General features: G+C 25.7%; 1 protein-coding gene across 4 annotated transcripts; it reads left to right on the top strand.

Annotated features, from left to right (window-relative positions):
* Nucleotides 1-260: 260 nt before the first annotated feature.
* LOC141528556 (thyrotroph embryonic factor) lies at nucleotides 261-19,634 on the top strand. 4 transcript variants are annotated; one of them, XM_074244662.1, is made up of 6 exons: nucleotides 261-1,050; nucleotides 13,341-13,486; nucleotides 15,457-15,697; nucleotides 15,853-15,958; nucleotides 16,058-16,202; nucleotides 17,334-19,634. In XM_074244662.1, exons 1-6 carry the CDS (start codon nucleotides 726-728, stop codon nucleotides 17,418-17,420), a joined length of 1,050 nt encoding a protein of 349 aa, XP_074100763.1. In that variant the 5' UTR covers nucleotides 261-725; the 3' UTR covers nucleotides 17,421-19,634. The 4 variants fall into 4 exon arrangements, with proteins under 4 accessions (XP_074100763.1, XP_074100765.1, XP_074100764.1 ...); XM_074244664.1 differs by having other exon boundaries at nucleotides 264-1,050; nucleotides 13,341-13,474; XM_074244663.1 differs by having other exon boundaries at nucleotides 269-1,050; nucleotides 15,853-15,956; nucleotides 16,065-16,202.
* Nucleotides 19,635-20,654: the final 1,020 nt, after the last annotated feature.

Here is a 20,654-nt window from a genome sequence, read left to right as displayed (position 1 = left end):
AGAAGGGGTGCCGCGGATCCTCGGTAGGGATATGATATGATACATACATACATACATTCAATATAATACGTATAATACAATATAGAAACGCTCATCGATAGTTTACTTGTATTGTAAAAGTATGTATGTGTTAGCCTGCGCGATTTAAAGAGACGATACGAGTGGGGAAATATCGCGGTGGGTATAGGAGAGAGAATCGGTTAAGATATAAACCCACTATACAGACTTTGAGTAGAAGTTGAGTGGGGAACATGATCGTACAGAAGTGGAAGCGGTACACGGTGGTATAGGCCGTTTTACTGAGCGTGGGGCCGTTTGACGGTCCGATCTCGACCGGTGGCCGTTTGCCGCTAGTAGTGTCTCGTTGATCGCGAACCTAGCGCGACACGCGCCCAAATTTACCCGGAGACTGTCTTAATCACAGACTGTGCCGGGTTTATAACTTTCCATTTCATTTTACGTTTAATAATTTTACTTTTAATTGTAAATTATTAATTATAAATTTGTAAAATAAAATTTAAAAAAGAAAAAAAAAATCCGCGAAAATATGAGCGCGTTAATTCGCGGATAATTTATAAAAATGATTTACAATAAACAGTTGTGAGTGAAGTGATTCATTTGACAATTATATACAGACAGTGAATGTTGGGTGGATTTAATATTTTTTTTTTTTTTTTATTAATTAGTAATTATTAATCATTGATTGTTAATTAACAAACTGTGCAATGGAGTACCAACAATTAGTGTCACCTTCGGTTACTGTAGTGCAGCATGGACCCCACCACCCCCAGCCGACTACCCAACCTCAATCCCAACAACAGCCCCATCATCAGCCGCAAAACCAATCACAAGTTGTTCCACCCTCGCACCCTCATATTGTCCTTGCACCTGCGCATCAACCCCAGCCACAACCGCCCCCAAATCTGCCTCCACCTACGACTCACGCGCACCAATTGCATCCACCCTTACCGCCTATACACGACGACAGTACCAGCTCAAGGTGGACACAGTACCAGCACATATGGCGACAGCATCATGTTTATATCAATGGTGAGGTTTATGTAATGATCTGGTTTATTAATCTTGAGAGTTGCTACCATCAGTTTTTTAAAGTTTTATATGATATGTTGGCCAATAGTTTTTGCAATAGACATATATGTCTTGGTCAGTGGAAAATTTTTGGACTTACAAGCCTAGATTTGAGATTATGGATAAAAGGGGTGGAATAGGGGAAAATTTATGATCTTCTTTGGAAAGAAATTTAATTTTCTACAAAAATTTTTATCTGTATCTTCAATATTTTAATTTAAAACTTTACAACTATTGTTGTGGTGATTAACTCCGAAAAAATTCTTCTTCCGAGCGTTAAAATTTTAATATCTTCTAAATTACGGATAAAATTTATGGTAAAATTGACAAGGACTTCTTTTATAGAGAATTAAACTTGTTACAAAAAATTGTTCGCACAATTTTTTTGATATTGAAGATATCTTCAATTTTTAATCCAGAATTTTGGTACCAAAAATTTGCATCACAAGAAAATGTCCAAAATTTTCATTTAAAAATATTTTGAGCTTCATTCAGACTTAAAAATCGCGACAAGAAGTATAGCAGATACAAATATAGAGAGCGCAAGGCTGATCAAGTCTAGGCACGCCCACCTGTTGCCTCGTCGAACTCTATACAATATTTCCAGTGTAAATTATGAACACCCGAACGCCAGAATAATAAATCATGATAGCGGAAGTCCAATGCTCGTATCACAAATAAAAGTACCAACACATTATTACACCAGGTATACTAAAATTCGCGAGAATAATTGCAGAAGTAGGAAACGCGTATGAATCACGTATTATACAACGGGCTTTAAAGAATTTGATTATTATCTGTTTACGTGGACTAAATTTAATTTCTTTTGATCGATTGACAATCGCAGGGATAGGCTGTCTGACTATTGGATATACCCGGCCTATCCTGTCCGCTTTTTATTTATTTTATTTATATATTATACATCATTCATCTATTTTAACCTCATCCATCCCAGGTGATTAGTTTTGCCATTGTCAATAACTCGATTAATTTATTTTTCTATTTAATTATCAAAAAAAGGTGTATCAAAATTTGACTGATCGTCTCTAGAAAATTTTCACACTTTCATTAAATTTTATTAATTAATTTATTCATTCTTATGTTCTGATAGCTATAATTACATTATTTTAAATAAATTATTATATTTTTAACAATTTATAAAATAATAAGTTAAAAATCTAGCGCTAAAACAGAATATTTATATTTTTTCCCGCCATTTTAACATTGAAACTACGGGAAATGACGTACATAGATGGCGCGTCAGTAAGAGCGCGAAATTTGAAATACGATAATAATATTTTAAATACATTTTATCATTATTATTTATTATTATTTAAATACTGAAAAAGAAGAAATATTTAAAAATTAAAATAAATATTTAAAAATAAGTTTAAAAGGGTAAAAATAAAAAATATAAGCTTTTTAAATAATCAAATGAATCACTTGATTTAATTCGTATATTCTCTTAAATGGTTTTATTGCTAAATGAAATAAAATAAATTTAATCTAAAAAATGTTTGCGCCGACCAAACATCGAAAGAGTGAAAGGGGTGAGATGATTACAATACCGCGTGATAACAATAACAATTTAGATCAAAAGACGTGTCAGATTAGATGTTAATCTTACGATAAAAGACACTATGACCCAGTGACCATAACCCGACCTTTCACGAGGCCACACTCACACTATAATAATAATCAGTGACCTAAACGAAGTGAAGCCTTACCACAAGAATTGATGCATTGCCGGCCCACCTCGTCCGTTAGTAATATATAATAACAACGCCCGTTTACAATTTAAATTATATTCATTGTTCATTATCATTTATATTTATTCGAACTGACGACTCAACTTTTTATATTATTAAAAATTAAAAATAATCGCCCATATCTATTTTGTATAACAAAATTCGCTTTTCTGTTTGCTCAAATAATCGATGTTTACTTTTTTAATATTATATATATATACATCTGTACATACATATACATATATATATATATATATATATATATATATATCTACTAATGAAAGTAAGAAGATAAATTTGACCTGAATAAGTAGTATATTGGTTAACAAGTCTTATAGTCAGTCGGGCTTCATGGATATTTTCTATGTATACATCTTTAACTTTTAACCTTTATTTTTATTTTTTTAACCCATTTATTATATTTTTCGTAAACGTTATGTTTAATTAACTTAATTAATTACTTCGATTAGATTAAAAGTAAAAATAAATATCCATAATCCAATTATTTATTTTTAAAATTTTATTTCTGTTAATTCTGGTCATTAATTTTCAATCACCGCTTTAAATAAATTTATTGGTTGTTTTAAATTATTGGTAAAACACAATTACCACAAGCTATAAATTACTTTAAGGAAGAATATATGTTAAATAATTTCAAGTGATTAAACTATTGACAGAATAATAATCATAAATCTCAATGTTCATATTTATTTTTTTTTTTAAGAAACTTATTATATTAAATATTTATTATTATAAATTGTAAATATGTTTGTTTAAAAAAACAATTTTTAAACACTTGCAGACTATCGATGCGACCCGAGACCCAGCCGCCTAGACCTCGATGATAATAATTTAAGCAAAAGAAAAAATTCCAATTAGTTTTTATTTAGCAACGGAAAATTTTATATTAATTTTGTTTAATTTAAAAATTTACTATTTTTATTATGTTTTTAATGAAGATATCAGGTAAATACTAATTTCTAGTTAAATTACCTTGAATTGTTGGTGTTAACCTGAAAAATTCATTACCGGATGCTAGTTTTTAAAGCGATAAAAACTCGATAATTATAAATACAAACAAAATTAAATAATTACTGATATACAGTAGTACGTTGTTAAATATTAAAATAAAAGTTTTCAATAATTACTTTTAGAAAATTGATACTGAAAATAAAGAGGCTTACTTTAGTCAAGGAAATTAATAAGGAAGTTCGAAAAAAATTTTTTTTAAATTAGCCCAAAAAAAATTTTGAAACAAGAAAATTATTTTTGCCTAACATAATTATTGTTCGTTTGAGTCGTTAAATTTTTAATGGAATAATAATAAATTTAATTTTTTAATTAAAATATTAGCCATTGAAAAATCAAATTTTTTGACTTATGAAAATTACAATTCATTACTTACAACTCTGTTGTCTTCATAAATATTTTTTTTTCAAGAAAATTTTTCTTTCTGCTCAAAAATAAGTTTTTTTTTTTAGCATAAATTATAAATAAATAAGAAAATTCATACATTTTTAAAGAATTCAAGAATATTCTTGTTAAAAAACTATTTTTTCCAATTAACTTGTTACTTTCCTGGCCGATTGATTTTTAAATTCAATCTTTTGTTCGAAGCCACGTTCCGATTCGTTTATTGCTTTGACAGATATTAATATTGTAAAAAAATAAGATAATTTTTTAATTTCTGAATTGATTTAATTTTTAATCGAAAAATCATAAAATGACAAAAATTTTTTTTGTTAATTATTTTTTCAAGCTCAAAAATAAAGATTTTTAGTAAAACTAAATAAAAAATATTAAAATTTGGTCTGTATTTAAGATTAATAAGTTAAAATTAAAAATAAACAAAGAATTGTTGCATATCTTTAAATCACTTGATCGATCAATTCCAAAACAAAATCGGTTGGATAATTCTTTAAAAGCTTTCGATTGTCGCAAGAATGATCAAAATCGATAAATTTATTCGAGAGATATTGTGACTACTAAATTGAAAACTACTTTCAGAAATGGCCTAAAAATAATGTTATTGCTTCATTATAATTACAATGATCGATTATGAATAATTTTAAAAAAATTGTTCAAATAGTTTCAGAGATATTATTATCTAAATTTATAATTAACTGTAAATCTCTATTTTTCTCGATTGTTTATTGATTCAAATAATTGAATATTATAAAACAAAATTTGCAACTAAATTAGAGTTATTAGTGCTAAAATTATTGGCTATATAATTTCGCTTATTTTTTAAATTTATTCAGATCATCTGTATTAATTATTCAATAATTTTTCCTGTTTATTATTATTCAAGTATATTTTCTTTTAAAAATTACAGTAGTTCAATAAAATTGGTTATAAATAAAGTAGAATTTTTTCTTTAAAAAATTTAGAAATTAGAATCTTAGAGTAGATTTAAAATATTTTTTTCATACCTCAAAATTTTTTTTTTATTAGCGTATTCATGTTTAAAATTTAATTTTTTTGACAAAGTAATAAAAATTTATAATATGCATTTTTCTAAAAAAAAATTTCACTAAGTTAAATCTTAAAAATTTTTATTATTTTAGGTTTTGAGTTAATAACAACAAAAAATAAGTTTTAATAACAATTATTATTCAGATTTATTTTATTTAAAATATTTAAAAAAAATTGATTATTTTTACTAAAGAAAAAAAAAATAATAAATTATAACAAGTTGAATACTTTTGGCTTTTTTTAACATAATTAAATAGTTTAAATATCTTTAGTATTTAAGATCAACAATAACCGTATTGTCTCTTCATTGATGTAATTATTTATTTTAAATTAAATCAAATATACTAAGTAAGTTTAACCGAGGAGCTGATTTTCAAAAAGGTATCTTTTTATATTTTGAAAGAGCAGTTTTTTTAACTTTCAAATATTAATTACATGGAAAATTATAAAGATTTCTAAATGAGAATCGAATTGTAGCTTCATAACCGATAGCACTTTATAGCTAAATTAAAAAAGTTCAATAAAAATATTTATAATTAGAGATAACCAGTTTTTTGTCTCGATTAATCAAAAATGAAAAGATACCCCTTTGAAACTCAACTTCTCAATTAAACTTAAAGTACTTTTATTACTTTTCTTCATTTAAAATGTTTAATTTTATTAAACAGCTAAATCTTGATTGACGATTAGAATTTCCAAAAGAACCAAAATTTTAAAAGATATTCTCTAATAACTTCTACAAATGCAATGCGATTAATTAACCAAATGAACGTAAGACACTAAATTATCAAAACATAAACTTTCAGTCCAACAAATTAATAAAAAAAAAATATGTCAATGCTTTTTAAAATACGTTAAGTTGTTAAGTGACCGTTTTCACTTTCATGCTCGCTCTTAATATTATTGTTAATATTTAATCTCTTTATCTCAAGCAATAAAAAAATCACATAATATATAAATACTTCCGTCAATATTAAATTGAAAATATGTTGTGTTGAAAATAAACGAATAATCGAAACAAAAAGTTTAATAAAATGTTAAATGTCTGGTAGAAAGCGTGTGTAGCGTTTAGGATACAAATGCAAGTATTACAAGTCCAGGAGTAGAGTAAGAGTAAAAGTGTTAAAAGTATACGATAAAAGTACGCATATGTATATAAATATATGGATGTATATGTGCGTGTGAGTCTTTAAGGAAATTTGCAAATGTTTTGTGAGAACACAGCCAGGCCGAGAGAAAGAGAGATGGAAATCACAAGGTGTCTATTCCCAACATTCTCGTATCGGTGTGGGCTGTGATTACTTTCTCCAGCAGACCTGAAGAACTTAGACCGAGAAGTATATTCTCTTCCGGGTTGAGTCGAACCTTTACTTTTTTACATAAATATAGCAGAACCCTGTTATTTTTGGTTCAATTAAGCGCTAATGCAGAGTAATTTAAAAAATTATCTTTTGGCGGGAAGATTTTGAAATTTTAAATTGCTTAAATTTTAAGATTTTGCTTCAACAAATTAAAAGTTAAGATCAACAAGTATTATTCGTTGACGGTGAAAGCGAAAGTCATGTGACTTCCTAGTCAAACAAGGAAGCTAAGAGCAATATGCGGGAACACGCACACCGCATAATTAATTATACTGTTGATGAAATATATATTTAACTTTTATTTTTAAAAATTTATAAAAATTTAATCGCCTGTTTAAAAGCAATCCTTTACAATTATTAAAAATTAAAAATAAAAAATTAATAAATATATATATATATATATATATATATATATATATATATATATATTGACCAGTTAAATTTTAATTATTCTTCTCGGTGGTCCGAACAACGCGACTATATATCAGTAATTGGATTACCAATTAAATATTTTATTTATAAGCTCGCTATCTTAATGACTCAATTTTTGTTGATCAAGTTTATGAAGCTCGGTAATGTTATCTTGTCTTGTATTGAGAATTTAATACGAAGATATGAAAGAAGTGAGTAATGATAATATAAAAACCTTAGACCTGCAAATATGGCTGTAATTTAGGGAAGTAACTTGGTGATAAATAATTTAGCCGTACCGGTTATTTTGCAGTGATCGAAATAGATTAGCATAGACGGATATCGAGTCTAATGTCCTTGACACGCATCATCTGAAGGAATAGAAGATGAGTTTGTGTCATATGCGACAGCTGTTAAGAATTAATTTTAGATAACATGTTTTATACATTTATAGTTGTGTGTGTATTTATAAGTGTACGTTAATCGACAGTCGGTAGTTGGTATTAAAATTCTTCATTTCATTATAATTATTATTGTAATTTTAATTAATTTTTTAAGAGCGATACACTATCGAGGTTTTAGCTTCTGATTTTCATGGAAAAAGTTTGTTAATTAAGACTAACTGTTCCGTTCTTCATCATTTGTTCCGTGTCATTTTTTACAAACTTTCTTTTTTTTTGCGGGTTACGTAATTCCACTTGTCTGATACTTTTTGTTCTATTTCTTCAGTTTTTATTGATATTTTTTAATATATTGCTACTCAATTTTTTTCTTCTTTTCATTATTAAATTTATTGGAGAAGAGAACTACTTGTTTGAATTAATCTATTGACAATTTGGAGATAAATTAGGAAGCATACAAATGAATTGTGCAAATGAAAATATTTTTTAAATTTAGTTATCGTTTTTTTTTAATTTAAAAATTAATAAGGCCTAAGAAGATATTTGTAATAATGAAAAATCCGATTAATTTTGATGTTAATCGTTATTTAAAGACATTTTAGGTAAAGCATTAACAACAAAATAGAAATTTTTAAATAAAATTATTCATTTCTTCAAAAATAAGTAAAAATTTGAATGTAATTTTATTTAAAAAAATAACTTTAACAAAAAAAAAATTATTTTCTTACGGAATTTAATCTTGCTAGAATCTCTTTTTTTATACATACACACAAAAAACAAATTTCTTGCGCCAAGAAAATTTAAGGAAAATAAAATTTATTTTGGAACAAGAAGAAATTTTCTTGGCTGAAGAAACTTTGACTTCATTGAAGAAATTTTCAATCTTCCTTGATATTTTTTTGAGCAAAAAAAAATTTATAAAAAAAATTGACACTTAGAAATTTTAAAAAATTACAAATACAATTTTTTAAAAATAATGTTTTAGAAAAAATTTTTTTGTTAAAGAAAATAAAAAAATTGTTAAGTGACAGCTAACTTTAATGTCGTAAAAAAATTTAAGATTAAGATTAAATTTATGCACAGAAAAAATTTATTTGAATCAAGTAAATAATTTTGAAGAATTTCATCTTCTTGATTTGAGTAGAAAAATTCTTAAACTAAGAAATTTTTCTTGGTTTAAGTAAATTTTACTTGATTTAAGAATTTTTCATCTTGATTGAAGACAATTAAACTCTTCGAAATTATTTTCTTGGTTCAAAAATTTTTCTCTTGATTGAAGTTATTTTTTTTTTCAAGATAATTATCTAATTAAATTTATAAAATTCAATCATTTTTTGAACACTAGCTTCTTCAAAGTTCAAACAGCCATATTATTAAATTTAACAATTTATTTTCTCCTAACAAACCCATTTATTTTTACCAGTACCTTTCAAAATATTTGACTTTGAAGATAATTATTCTTCAGAAGTATATAAACGATTTAAAGTTTATTTTTTGGGGATTAACACAATTAAAGTGATTGTAACGATTAGTAGAAGAACTTTTAATTCTTGATGAAGAGATAATTTATTAATGATGAATTTTTGAAAACTTGAGTCCTTAAAATATTCAACAGTTGATATTTTTTCTCTTCTTATTCATTGCCTATTACTAATATAACGTATCGTAAGAAGTTCAAAAGAAGGGGAGACGGCAGTACTACGAGAAAGTTTGAAAGTGAATTGTCCAAGCTTGACCCACCTTTCATTCGCCGGATTCGATCATACAAAACCCGAATTTATTAACATATTTGGTCAGTAAAAAACGGTTTATATAAAAATGAAATTTCGTTTTTAAATAAATTATTTTATCCAATTAATCTCTGTCAATGAATTCTATTTAATTAAAATAAATAAATAAATAATTTATTTAATTTCCAAATTGCATCACTCTGGTACAGGTACATAGTGTGCTAATTAAATTGCAATATCTGACTGGCCATGACCATGATCTTAGATCTTGTATACAAAATTTTGCAATTTAATTTACTGCTAAATTTTATTTACTTAATTTTTATTTAATTTAATTAATTAAATTAGTTTTTGTCTAATTTAAGTATAAACAATTAAAATTTTTTGCAATTGGGAAATTTTTTGGCTTGAACCAAAAAGCCCGGAAATTAAAAGAGCTCAATAACTTCCTGCTTGAGTTAAGCGTTAAAATCGTGTTTTAGTTAAGTGACTCGCGCCACAAAGGCCCAAAGGGAAAGTAGTATAAGCAACTTTCACTGCCTACTGGCAAGCATACCGTAGCACTTGCTACCCTCTCTCTTAAACTTTTATTTTTCATCGTATTTTACTTCCTTAACATCTACTCTTGTAGTTTACTCTTTAACAAATCATAAACTACAATTTATTTTTTTAAACAACGCAGTAACTATTATCCAAATAAAATTTTAATTACTATCTACTATAACTCTACAAATAATAAGTATAATTAACCCCTAAGAAAAATTATTAAAACAAAAAACCGAACACAACGTATTTATTTTTTAAACTATAGAAAATTTTATTTATATTTACTTATAATTATAATCTTTCATAAAATTTAAATTTATCAGTTGGCTGATAAAGTTAACTTTTAAATTATTATAAATTATCGTGCAAGCCAATAACTGCTTTTTCTATTTTAAAACTACTGTTATAAAATAAAACAATTGTTTTTTTCTATTAGCATATATAATTATTATCTGCATAACACTTATTTTATTGAAAGAATTGGATTTTTCTTCAAAACCAATGAACTGAATTGATTGTATGATCGCTTAGAATATTTAAAACTTTTTTCTAGCTTATAGTATCGATAATTTTAATTAAATCATCATATTTTCAATAATATTATCAATTTATAAAATTTATAAAGTAACCAGTGAAGAAAATAACGTTAGAAAAAAATATTTCTATTTCTTCCCGCTATTTTAACATTGAAACTGCGGGAAATGACGTACATAGATGGCGCGTTAGTAAGCGCGCGAAATTTAAAATAGCATAATAGATATTTTTTAACAATATTAATACTTTTTACTACTACTAATTAATTTATTTTAAATAAAAAAAAACAGTATCTGATGTCAAATTAACTAATACATAATTTCTTCCTTGTAATCACTCTTGTTGAAAACTTAAGTGTGAAAAATAATAAATAATTAATCAAATGTAAAATATCAGAATGGAGTATTAATGAATAAGGATATGCCTTTATAAAAGTTATTATAAATAAATAAAAACAAACGATTAAATGGATGATGTGGGATCTTTGAGCAAGTCCTATGTTCGACGTGCCCAAGGACGACAGCATTTCCTCTACTCCGAATCGCGTTCCGCGTTCCACACCTTCTTGTAATTCATCAAGATACCTATAAATATATCCGCCGGCAGCCGCTTTCTCATTCGTTTTTAATTTTCGATTTTAATTACTCATTCGGATTGATTTTTTTTTTTTTTAAAAAACTCGCCGAAAGATAAACCTTTAATAAATGTATCAAACTGCAAATAAAATATTATATATTGTATGGAAAACTAGCTGAAGTGGTTCTCGTTGAACCGTGACTAGTCTATCAAGGATACAAGGCTGAGATTACATCGTCAACTTTATATACTTATATATTATTATTAATGCGAATGTGGGAATGAAAGTGAATCTCTGTTTTTATCCAGTATATCTATTGAATTTCATTTATTATACAAATTAAAACTTTATCTTTATTTTTTTTTTAATTGCTTGTTATTAATAATTAATTATTGTTGTTGTCTAATCAAGAGGTTTTGTTTTAAGAAAACCTATTCTTTTATTTGTAAGGTTTTTTTTTTTATTTTTTACTTTATTTAAAGACATTTTTTAATCGATACTTTATTTCTTGCTCGATGATTAAAGGAAGTAATTATAATAAAAAAAAAAAATAAATTTTTTATTAAGCCATGGTTTTATAGTTAGCATATAATTTCATTTTTTATTAAGTTTATAAATTATAATTACTAATTTTAGTTCAATAATTTACGATAAATTTTTTAGAATGTTATTATTCATATTATTTTATTTTATGTTCTTAATTTTTTACTTCAGAAAAGGTTTAGTGTAACGCGGATATTAAAAAATAATTACTGTTAAGTCTTACATAGTTTTTCTTTCTATTGCTGGTGATAAAAAAAGTTGAAAAAAAAAAAAACATTAGGTATAGTTACTCGTTTGTTTTTAATACACTAATAAAAAAAAATACTTCTATCAAGAAAATTTTTTTGACACAAAAATATATAGTCTAAAAAATAATTGAGAATGTTTTTGCTTGTTTGAAAATTTAATAAACTAGAAAATCGAACGCGCTTTGCGCGCTTCTATTATAATGTTTATTATTGACAATTTAATTAATCAATATTTTTACAAATTTTACTAATTAATATTTAACTGTTGTCCAAATTATAATGAGTATAATCTACATTATAATGAGTATAATCTAGGTTATAATGATTATAACCCAGATTATAATGAGTATAATCTAGATTATAATGAGTATAATCCAGATTATAATGAGTATACTCCAGATATCACGTAGTATAATCTGGATTGCAATGAGTATAATCCAGACATCATCAAGTATAATCTAGATTATACTAGCTACTATCTGAAAAGTTTTTTCACCACAGATATCATTGAATATAATCTGAAATGATATCCAGTGTCATCTTGTTTTTTTCCCTGTAGAGAATACTTTTTTTCTTAGTGTAGTAACTGAAAGAATAAAATTTCTTTATGATCAATCGAGAAGAAACTACTTAATATAAAAATAGAAAATACTCATTAAATTTTCAATTTGAAAATTTTTAAATAATTTTAACTCTGCATTAAACAAGATTTTAATAAAAATAAAAATTTACTTTTCAAACGTTAAAATAAAATTTTTTTATAAAATTTGTGAAAAAAAATTAATTAAAATAAAAAAAATTCCCAAACTTTTCCATCAATACGTTTGACGAAAAAAACATTTGAATAGTATGTCACAAAAATAAAATAGCGCAGAAATAAGTAATTAATAATTCGCCAGAATATTTCCAATTACAATCGCGTATTCAATATTAATGACAACAATGATAATTAATACGATAAAGGCAATAACGTTCCCAACAAAATTGTACAAAAAAAAAAAAGTATTAAATAAATATTGCGTGCTAAACAGTCTAGGTAACAACTCATATCAATACTTAACATAAAAATCCGAACAACTAAACAACTCAACTCAACATCAGTCCAGCCTGTAATTTAGTTCAAGGCTAGGCTCACGGACTAAAACCTCTCTGCGGAACTAATCTCTGTACAGGCGTACACCGGTGCTACGCTTCACTAGCCCACCAGCAAAAACCTCCTGGTATACGTTTGCGTCTAGTAATTTTGAATTCAATGTCCAAAAAACTTGAATTTGAGCAGTAGCAGTTGAAGAAATCAAATCTTCAATGCTAATTCTAGTGATTCGTTAAATTTACTTTTAATTTTTAAATTCACAGACTAGTTATACTTCTAGTTTAATTAAACAAGCATACTATACCAGACTATAATAAAAGAAATGTTACTTCTGTTCGAGTTATTATATTTTTTTCTAAATCCAAGTGTAGAGCCAGTGTTGGACAGTGGCGTGACAAGCATGCTCTCGTAGCCTTGACAGTCGACCCGCAATGCCGTTCTCCTGCGTGTAAAAATCACCTAAGTCGTCACATATGACTTAGAGTTAGTTTCTAATGCTTCATTCAATACTTCTGGAATATTAAATTTAAATAAATAAATTAATTTTTGTTTATAAATAATTAATAAAAATTTTTTGATTATAGGTAAACAAAATAAAGATGGACCAGAGGAAAAAAAAGACGCGGACGGTGAATTGTGGGGCAATGTGGAAGCACAAGCCGCCTTTCTCGGTCCCAATTTATGGGACAAAACCCTGCCTTATGATGCCGACCTGAAGGTATTGAATCATGTATGTATTACGACGGAAAGAAAGAATAATAAACGCTCAAATGAAACCATCCAAAATAGTGTAAAAATTTAATTAATAATTAAATGAAAAAAAAATAAAAAATAAAACATAAATATGTTACACAAAAATAATGTAGGTAAGATGTCAAAAAAGTAACCCAACTAATGACTGGCTCGCTGGATTTTCCTTACCTATTTGATTAGAATATAATTTATATTATTTAGATTTAGATTTGTATTTATATTTATTTATTTTCTTATTTTTTACCATACTTCCCGTTGTTGAGGCACGCAAAGTTACGCAACGTTATAAAAAAATATTGCGCTAGTATAGAGCTGTGAGACTTCCTGGATTTGTGAAAACAAGGAAGCTTGGAATACTTGCCGCTGGTCTAGCACACACTTGTATACTTGGTTACTTGTTGTATTACTTGTACTCTAGACTACTCATTTATACTTAATACTTGATACTTTGCTGCAACAGAATGAGTATGAGTATCATATAAGAATCTAAACAACCAACCAACCGACAAGACTTTCACCCTCCGTGACATCGTCACGCCTACAATCGCGATTTTGTTCTTTTGTTCTTGCATTTTTTTTTTTTTTTTGTTACTAATACAATAATTTTTTATTGTTAAAATAATATCAATAATTATTCTAATACATTTTTGGATGATTTTTTTTTATTTTGACGTTTTTGCATGCGAATCTCTGGTGGATCCAAATTACGGTTAATACTGTTAATCACCATAAATTTATGACACTGAAATTTACAGACATTAAAAATTTTTTTATAATTTTATTGCAATGAAACTATTATGAAAAAAATTTAATGAAAAAATTTCACATGTAAAAATTAAAAAAAATTATTAATAGAAATTTTTTTAAAGCATTTTTTATTATTGTGATTGATTTGTTATAGGAATTAAAAAAAATTGAGATGTAAGCTAACTTTACTATCATAAAAATTTGGTTAATTTATTGCTGCTAATTATTTTTTTTTATTTTTACTATGTAATTATTATTTTATAAATTTTTTTAATCTGTAAACAAACGTGCTTTACTAAATTTAATGAAAAAATTATGACATTCAACTTGACAATTTTTTAATTTTATTTAACAAACAAATTTGTTCCAAAAAATTATTTTTAAAAAATTGCATTGTAATTTTTTCAAATTTCTGGATGTCAATTTTTTTTAACTTTTTTTTTCATAATTTGTTTGTTACAAAAATTTTTAAAATTATCAACTATCTGATAGAATGATTTTCATAAAAAATGATGTAATAAAACACCGGCTGCGTTCAAATTTTCCAAGTTCTGTTATGTAGGAAAGAAGCGCTAATTTGAGCGCTATAATATTTGTAGACAATTATATGATACTGAAATTAACAGACATCCGTCAAGTTGAACATTTTTTTGGAATATTTTTTTTTTTTATAATTGATTTGTAATAAAAAAAATTGTAATAAGTAGCTTCATTTTACATTCCATTCGTTTCTAGCTCAATAATTTTGAAAGTATTTGTAATGAGAAAAAATTTAATGGTAAAAGATTTGTCAAAAAACTTGACATTAAAGGTAGCTGTCATTTGATTAATTTTTAATTTTATTTAAAAATTATTTTAAAAAAATTGGATTTTTAATTTTTTTTAATTTCTACATGTCAATTTTTTTCTCTTATTTTTTTTTTTTCATAATTTATTTATGAACAAAAGTTCTAAAAATTATTAATAATCTGCTAAATTAATGTTCATCAAAAAACTAGTAATTTGAACACAGCCATTAAATACAACATTAACGCCAATTAGGAGTCTTCCAGTGAGACTTTTTGTCGTAATTTAAAAGAACAACGTGATTTGGATCTGCGAGAAAATAATTAATTTAATTAAAAACGATTACAAAACTTAGTTATAGTAAATTTAAAAATTAGATAAAAATAATAAATGAAAACTTAAAAAATTATTCAGTACGTGGATCTGGACGAGTTTTTGTCAGAGAATGGAATACCTGTCGACGGAGTGGGCGGTGGAGTACAAGGCACCATGCAGTCAGGTCAATTACACAAACTCAATAACCCAAATGAAGCTGCGAGCCACCAAGGACCTGCTGGATTACATCTTGAACCGGTTACCAAGCGGGAAAGATCACCCTCTCCGAGCGATTGTTGTTCACCTGACACACTAAATCCACCATCACCTGCCGACTCGAGTAAATATAACATTTTATTAACTAATTATATGGTTAGTAAGCCACTACTTACCGATTTAAGAAAATACTTGTAAGAAGCTTTGTAGAGATTTTGGCGAGTAGAGGTCGCGGCTTGTGTGACAACTGAATACAATGGGTTATCTATTGTCTTATAGCGCTGTCGATGGCGTCATCGGGCCGAGACTTTGACCCGAGAACCCGGGCATTCTCCGATGAGGAACTCAAACCACAGCCGATGATTAAGAAATCTCGGAAACAGGTATTAAAAGTCACGCTACAGTTTCTTTTATTTTTTTTTTATTTTATTCTTACCGAGAGATGGGTTTTATTAAATTAATTGTTTTGGTGGGATGTTTGGGTGTTGCAGTTTGTGCCGGATGACCTGAAGGATGACAAATATTGGGCTCGTCGTAGGAAGAATAATATGGCTGCTAAGAGATCGCGAGATGCGCGTCGAATGAAGGAAAATCAAATTGCTTTAAGAGCTGGTTTTCTTGAAAAAGAGGTAATTGTTTCTTCTTTAAGAGTTGGTAAAAAATTCACTTTTATAATTTAGATGAAAAGTATGAAAATATATCATGTAAGCAAACGATTCGTCACGTGATTCGTCAAATATATCAAAGTATGAAAATATATGCAAAGTCTATAGTCAGGCGCTCGCAAATTTGAATTCTAGTTCTTAATATTAAATCACTACTTATAATTTAGATGAAAAATATGAAAATATATGTTGTTGCACAAACTATTCGTAACGTGATTGGTTAAATAAATATATATTAAGCATGAAAATATATCTAATTCGTGACTACATGCACGCGCGCGCTTGCGCGCGTACTTAACTCTAGTCTTTTCTTTTAATATTAAATTAATATTAAAATAGAGATGAAATGTATGTGAAACCAATTTATTCGTGATATGATTGGTTGAAAATAACTATTCTCATTATGATTGGTTGAAAGTGAATATAATATACATAAACGACATATAAATATATCATGACAATAAATATGAGGCACGCGCTTGCGCACGCAAATCAAATTCTAGTCCATTCTTATAATTTAGATGAAAAATATGAAAATATATCATGTAAACAAATTATTCGTAACGTGATTGGTCAAATATATCATAAGCATGAAAATATATATAATTCCATACTAAGATTCAGATGTGCGCTTGCGCATACTAGTATTATTTAAAGATTGTCGATTATTTTGAACAAAATGGAAGAAGCGACAAAATGGCGGATGCGTGCGCATACCAATACTCATCTTTTTTACACTTAGCTTTGTTTAAAAAAAAATAATTCAAAACGATTGACAATTTTAACTCTTCATCAGAGAAGAAATTCAAAAATATTGAAAATATTCAAAAGTACACAGTAAAAAATTTTGCGTCAATGCGTCAAAAAATTTTTGGGTTAAATATTTAACACTTTTTTGTGTTAATTTAATACAATAAATGTTAAATTTATACATAAAAGTGTTAAATATTTAACACAAAATTTTTTACTGTGTATTATTAAAAAGAATTAAAATTTCATTATTTTCAATACTTTTAAATTAGTTTTTTTAAATTAAGATAATTAAAATGCAATAAAACTGTAATTTAATTAATCAATATAATCTTTTTATTTCAGAATATGGGACTGCGACAAGAACTCGATCGATTAAAGAACGAAAACATGTTATTACGTGATAAACTAAGTAAATATACGGATGTTTAACAAACGTCCAAGTCCAAAATTTCATCGTCTTGACAAGATTATAAAAACTATAAATAATAAATAGACTCTAGGCGTACTCGGAGGAATCCACCCGCTTAAGAAGAGTATCTAAAACATTATCAAGAAGATGAAGCAGCTGAAGTGTTTTTGACAATTTTTCCCTGCCTCGAGATCTCCAAGATTCTTCGTTACCAAGAAAGAAACCCAGAAAAAAAATTTTATATAAAACCCAGCTTCCAAATCATCCCGAAGATGACAAGAAGAACTATCATCATCAAGAGTTTACAATAAAAATTAATGAAAAAAAAAAAAAAATTGTCAAGAGAAGCTTAAGTTTCTTCACCATCGTCGCCTCACTTGTACATAGTTATATATGTATAGTTAGATTATATACGTCATTCGATGTCATATTTGCAGCTACGAACAATATTACAAAGTAAAACTTTAAAATTATTATAAATCTAATAAAAGAGAGAGTGAGCTACGAGACAGGGAGAAATGAGTGCGTGTGTGTATGTGCCGTTAACTTTTTTTCATCTTTAGTTGATTTAAAAACATAAAAAGAAAAAATCGACTTTAATTTCTTCTTAATAGATCAATTGATTAATTAATCATCCGACTAATTAGACAATTGATTAATTAATTTAGCAGCTTTGTTAATTTTTTAGATAAAATTATTTAAAATTTCGGACACATTGTTACCATAAAAATAATAATAATAATAATAATAACAACAAATAAACATTTGTATATGAGAATGTAATTTACACGTGCAGATACGTAGTAAAAATAATATTATTAAGTATGTAGATTTAATGAACTTAAAACTGCACGAATACAAAGGTTGTCTCAAAAAATTATATTTAATTAAATTGATTAATGAGGATTGTATTTTTACGGTAATTGGAATTTTTTACGTCCAAATTTGCAATTTTTTAAAAAATATATTTGAAATTTTAATTAGGATATTTAATTAAAGCTCTTAATTAATTATTGTTGAGACAATTGCTAAATAGCAACAAAGTGATTAAAGAATAATAATAATAAATCATAATTAATTATAGATTGAAAAGGTAAGAGTCCATTAGCTACTCTACAATAATTAGCCTTTTCTTTTTAAGTTTCTAGATGTTTATTTTGTTTATAAATATATATGAGAATATCTATATATCTATACGCGAAAAATTATTAAAGATATTTAAAAAAAAAAAAAAAAAAAAAAAGAGTTAAGATGACAGAATTATTAAGAGAATATTAAATTTATTATTATTATTTTATTATTAATAAATAAAAAAATTCTGCACGTATGATCAAATGTTCATTGACTAAAATTTATTGATAATTATAGACGCCTTATTTTTTATTATTATTATAATTATAATTATTATTATGTTATTTTTATTTTGAATATTTTAGTATCATGAGTTACCGATACAATTTATAGTTGTTCGTGTATAAACTTTTTTATTATTTAAATTTTTATTTTTAAAGATAAAAGATAAAAAGATAAAAAAATTGTTGACTTATTAATTATTTTATGTTATATATTTAAAAACTAATTGTACTAATTGGCCTAATATAATATAAATCAGATTATTATGTATGATAGTTCCATTATATTCGATGTAAAAAATTGTAATTATTTTTAAAGTATGCATTGAAAAAAAAAAAAAAAAAAAAAAAAAAAAAAAAAAATTGTTTGTTTTTAATGATTGACGATGACATTTTTGTGCGGAATTAGAAAAATAAAATTAATGTTATTATTTTTGACAAAAGCTTGTAGTGTAACAATAAATATTATTTACTGCGATCGTCCATAAATCATCGAATTTTTAGATAAATTTATTTAGAATAAATAAGGTAAAGATTGCAGTTATCAGCCGCTTTTGTCGCAAAGTAACCCAGTAATTATTTTAAAAGAAATAATTAATGAATAAATAAATATTAATAAATAAAAAAAAATTGTAAAATTAGTAAATACTTGTTGCTAAGGTATAATTGATCTGCAATGTGATAAAAGGAATTATGGATAACCATAACTAAAACGTAAATAATAATAAAAATAAATTACTATAAATAAAATTTTAAAAAAATTAACTAAAATAAACGTCATGCGTTTAAACAAAATGAGTGAAAATGTTCAACACGAAAAATACAAAAATCTATTGATTGTATCACCTTCCTAAAGAATATATGTATTTGTTATTGTTTTAATTATTTTTATTTTTCTTTTATTTCTCATGAGTTTTATCCTTAAGTAATTATAAGAAATAAATCTTTTATTTTATTTAGAATATTTTTAAGAGCCGTAATCAAAGCAGCTGCTTTAGCTTTTACTTTAATTAATTAATAGTTAGTGCCTAGAAAAATTAAACTTAATTATTTTTTATTCCAGAAATTTTCAAAATTAATTTTACTACTCAGTACGATAATATTTTTTTTATTATACTAAAGTTAGCTGACATTTTTAATTTTTTTTCATTTATTAAATTAGAGCTAAAAAATATTTTTAAAAAATTGCACTTATAGATTTTCAAAATTTTTACAAGAGAAAAAAAAATTTTTTTGTTTTTGTAATAATTTTTTCCATAAAAAAAAGATTCCAAAAATTTTTACAAGCCGGCTAATTTAATCTTTGTATTTTTTTTTTCATTTATCTAACAATTTACGTAGAAAAGAAAAATAATGTTTTATTTTTATCATTACAAAATTTTTATGAATGGATATTTATAAGACTTTAAATAGCAGATATCTGAAATTTTTTTTTTTTTTAAATTTTACTCAACAAATAATTTATAGTAAAAAAAATTTGATTCAAAATTCTACAAGTAGAAATTTAGAAGACTATGAATGCAATTTTTTTGGTATAAAATTATTTCGTTAATAAAACTAAAAATCATCAGATGTCTTCTATCAGAGGCATTCTATCTTCTAACAGAGATCTATCAATTTTTTAGATTTTTATAACAGTCAAATTAGAGTAGAATGAATTTAGCAAAAAAAAAAATTCTACTATAAATGTTAAAACTATGAAAAATTATAAGTACGAATTTTTGTGACTATTTTTTTTATAATAATTGATTGGTTATAAAAATTTAAAGAATTTTCAGATGTCTATTGATTTCAGTATCATTGGATATATTTTATACTTCTTGAAGAAAACTGTCGATACGGAATTTGTTTGAAGGACTGAACGTAATTAGTTTCAATACTAATTAGTTGAATTTTATTAAT

This window comes from Cotesia typhae, unplaced genomic scaffold, assembly GCF_013202065.1.
Source record: "Cotesia typhae breed Kobodo isofemale line unplaced genomic scaffold, CoteBio_Ctyphae contig_44, whole genome shotgun sequence".
Taxonomy (NCBI): Eukaryota; Metazoa; Arthropoda; class Insecta; order Hymenoptera; family Braconidae; genus Cotesia; species Cotesia typhae.
This window is presented reverse-complemented; position numbering and strand designations above follow the sequence as displayed.

Bases quoted from the DNA above. Each gene is read 5' to 3' on its own strand.
- LOC141528556 (XM_074244662.1), top strand. From the start codon at position 726: ATGGAGTACCAACAATTAGTGTCACCTTCGGTTACTGTAGTGCAGCAT. The intron at 1,051-13,340 runs GTGAGGTTTATG...TTTTGATTATAG, and splicing joins GCATCATGTTTATATCAATG to GTAAACAAAATAAAGATGGA. The intron at 15,959-16,057 runs ATTAAAAGTCAC...GGATGTTTGGGT, and splicing joins AAGAAATCTCGGAAACAGGT to GTTGCAGTTTGTGCCGGATG.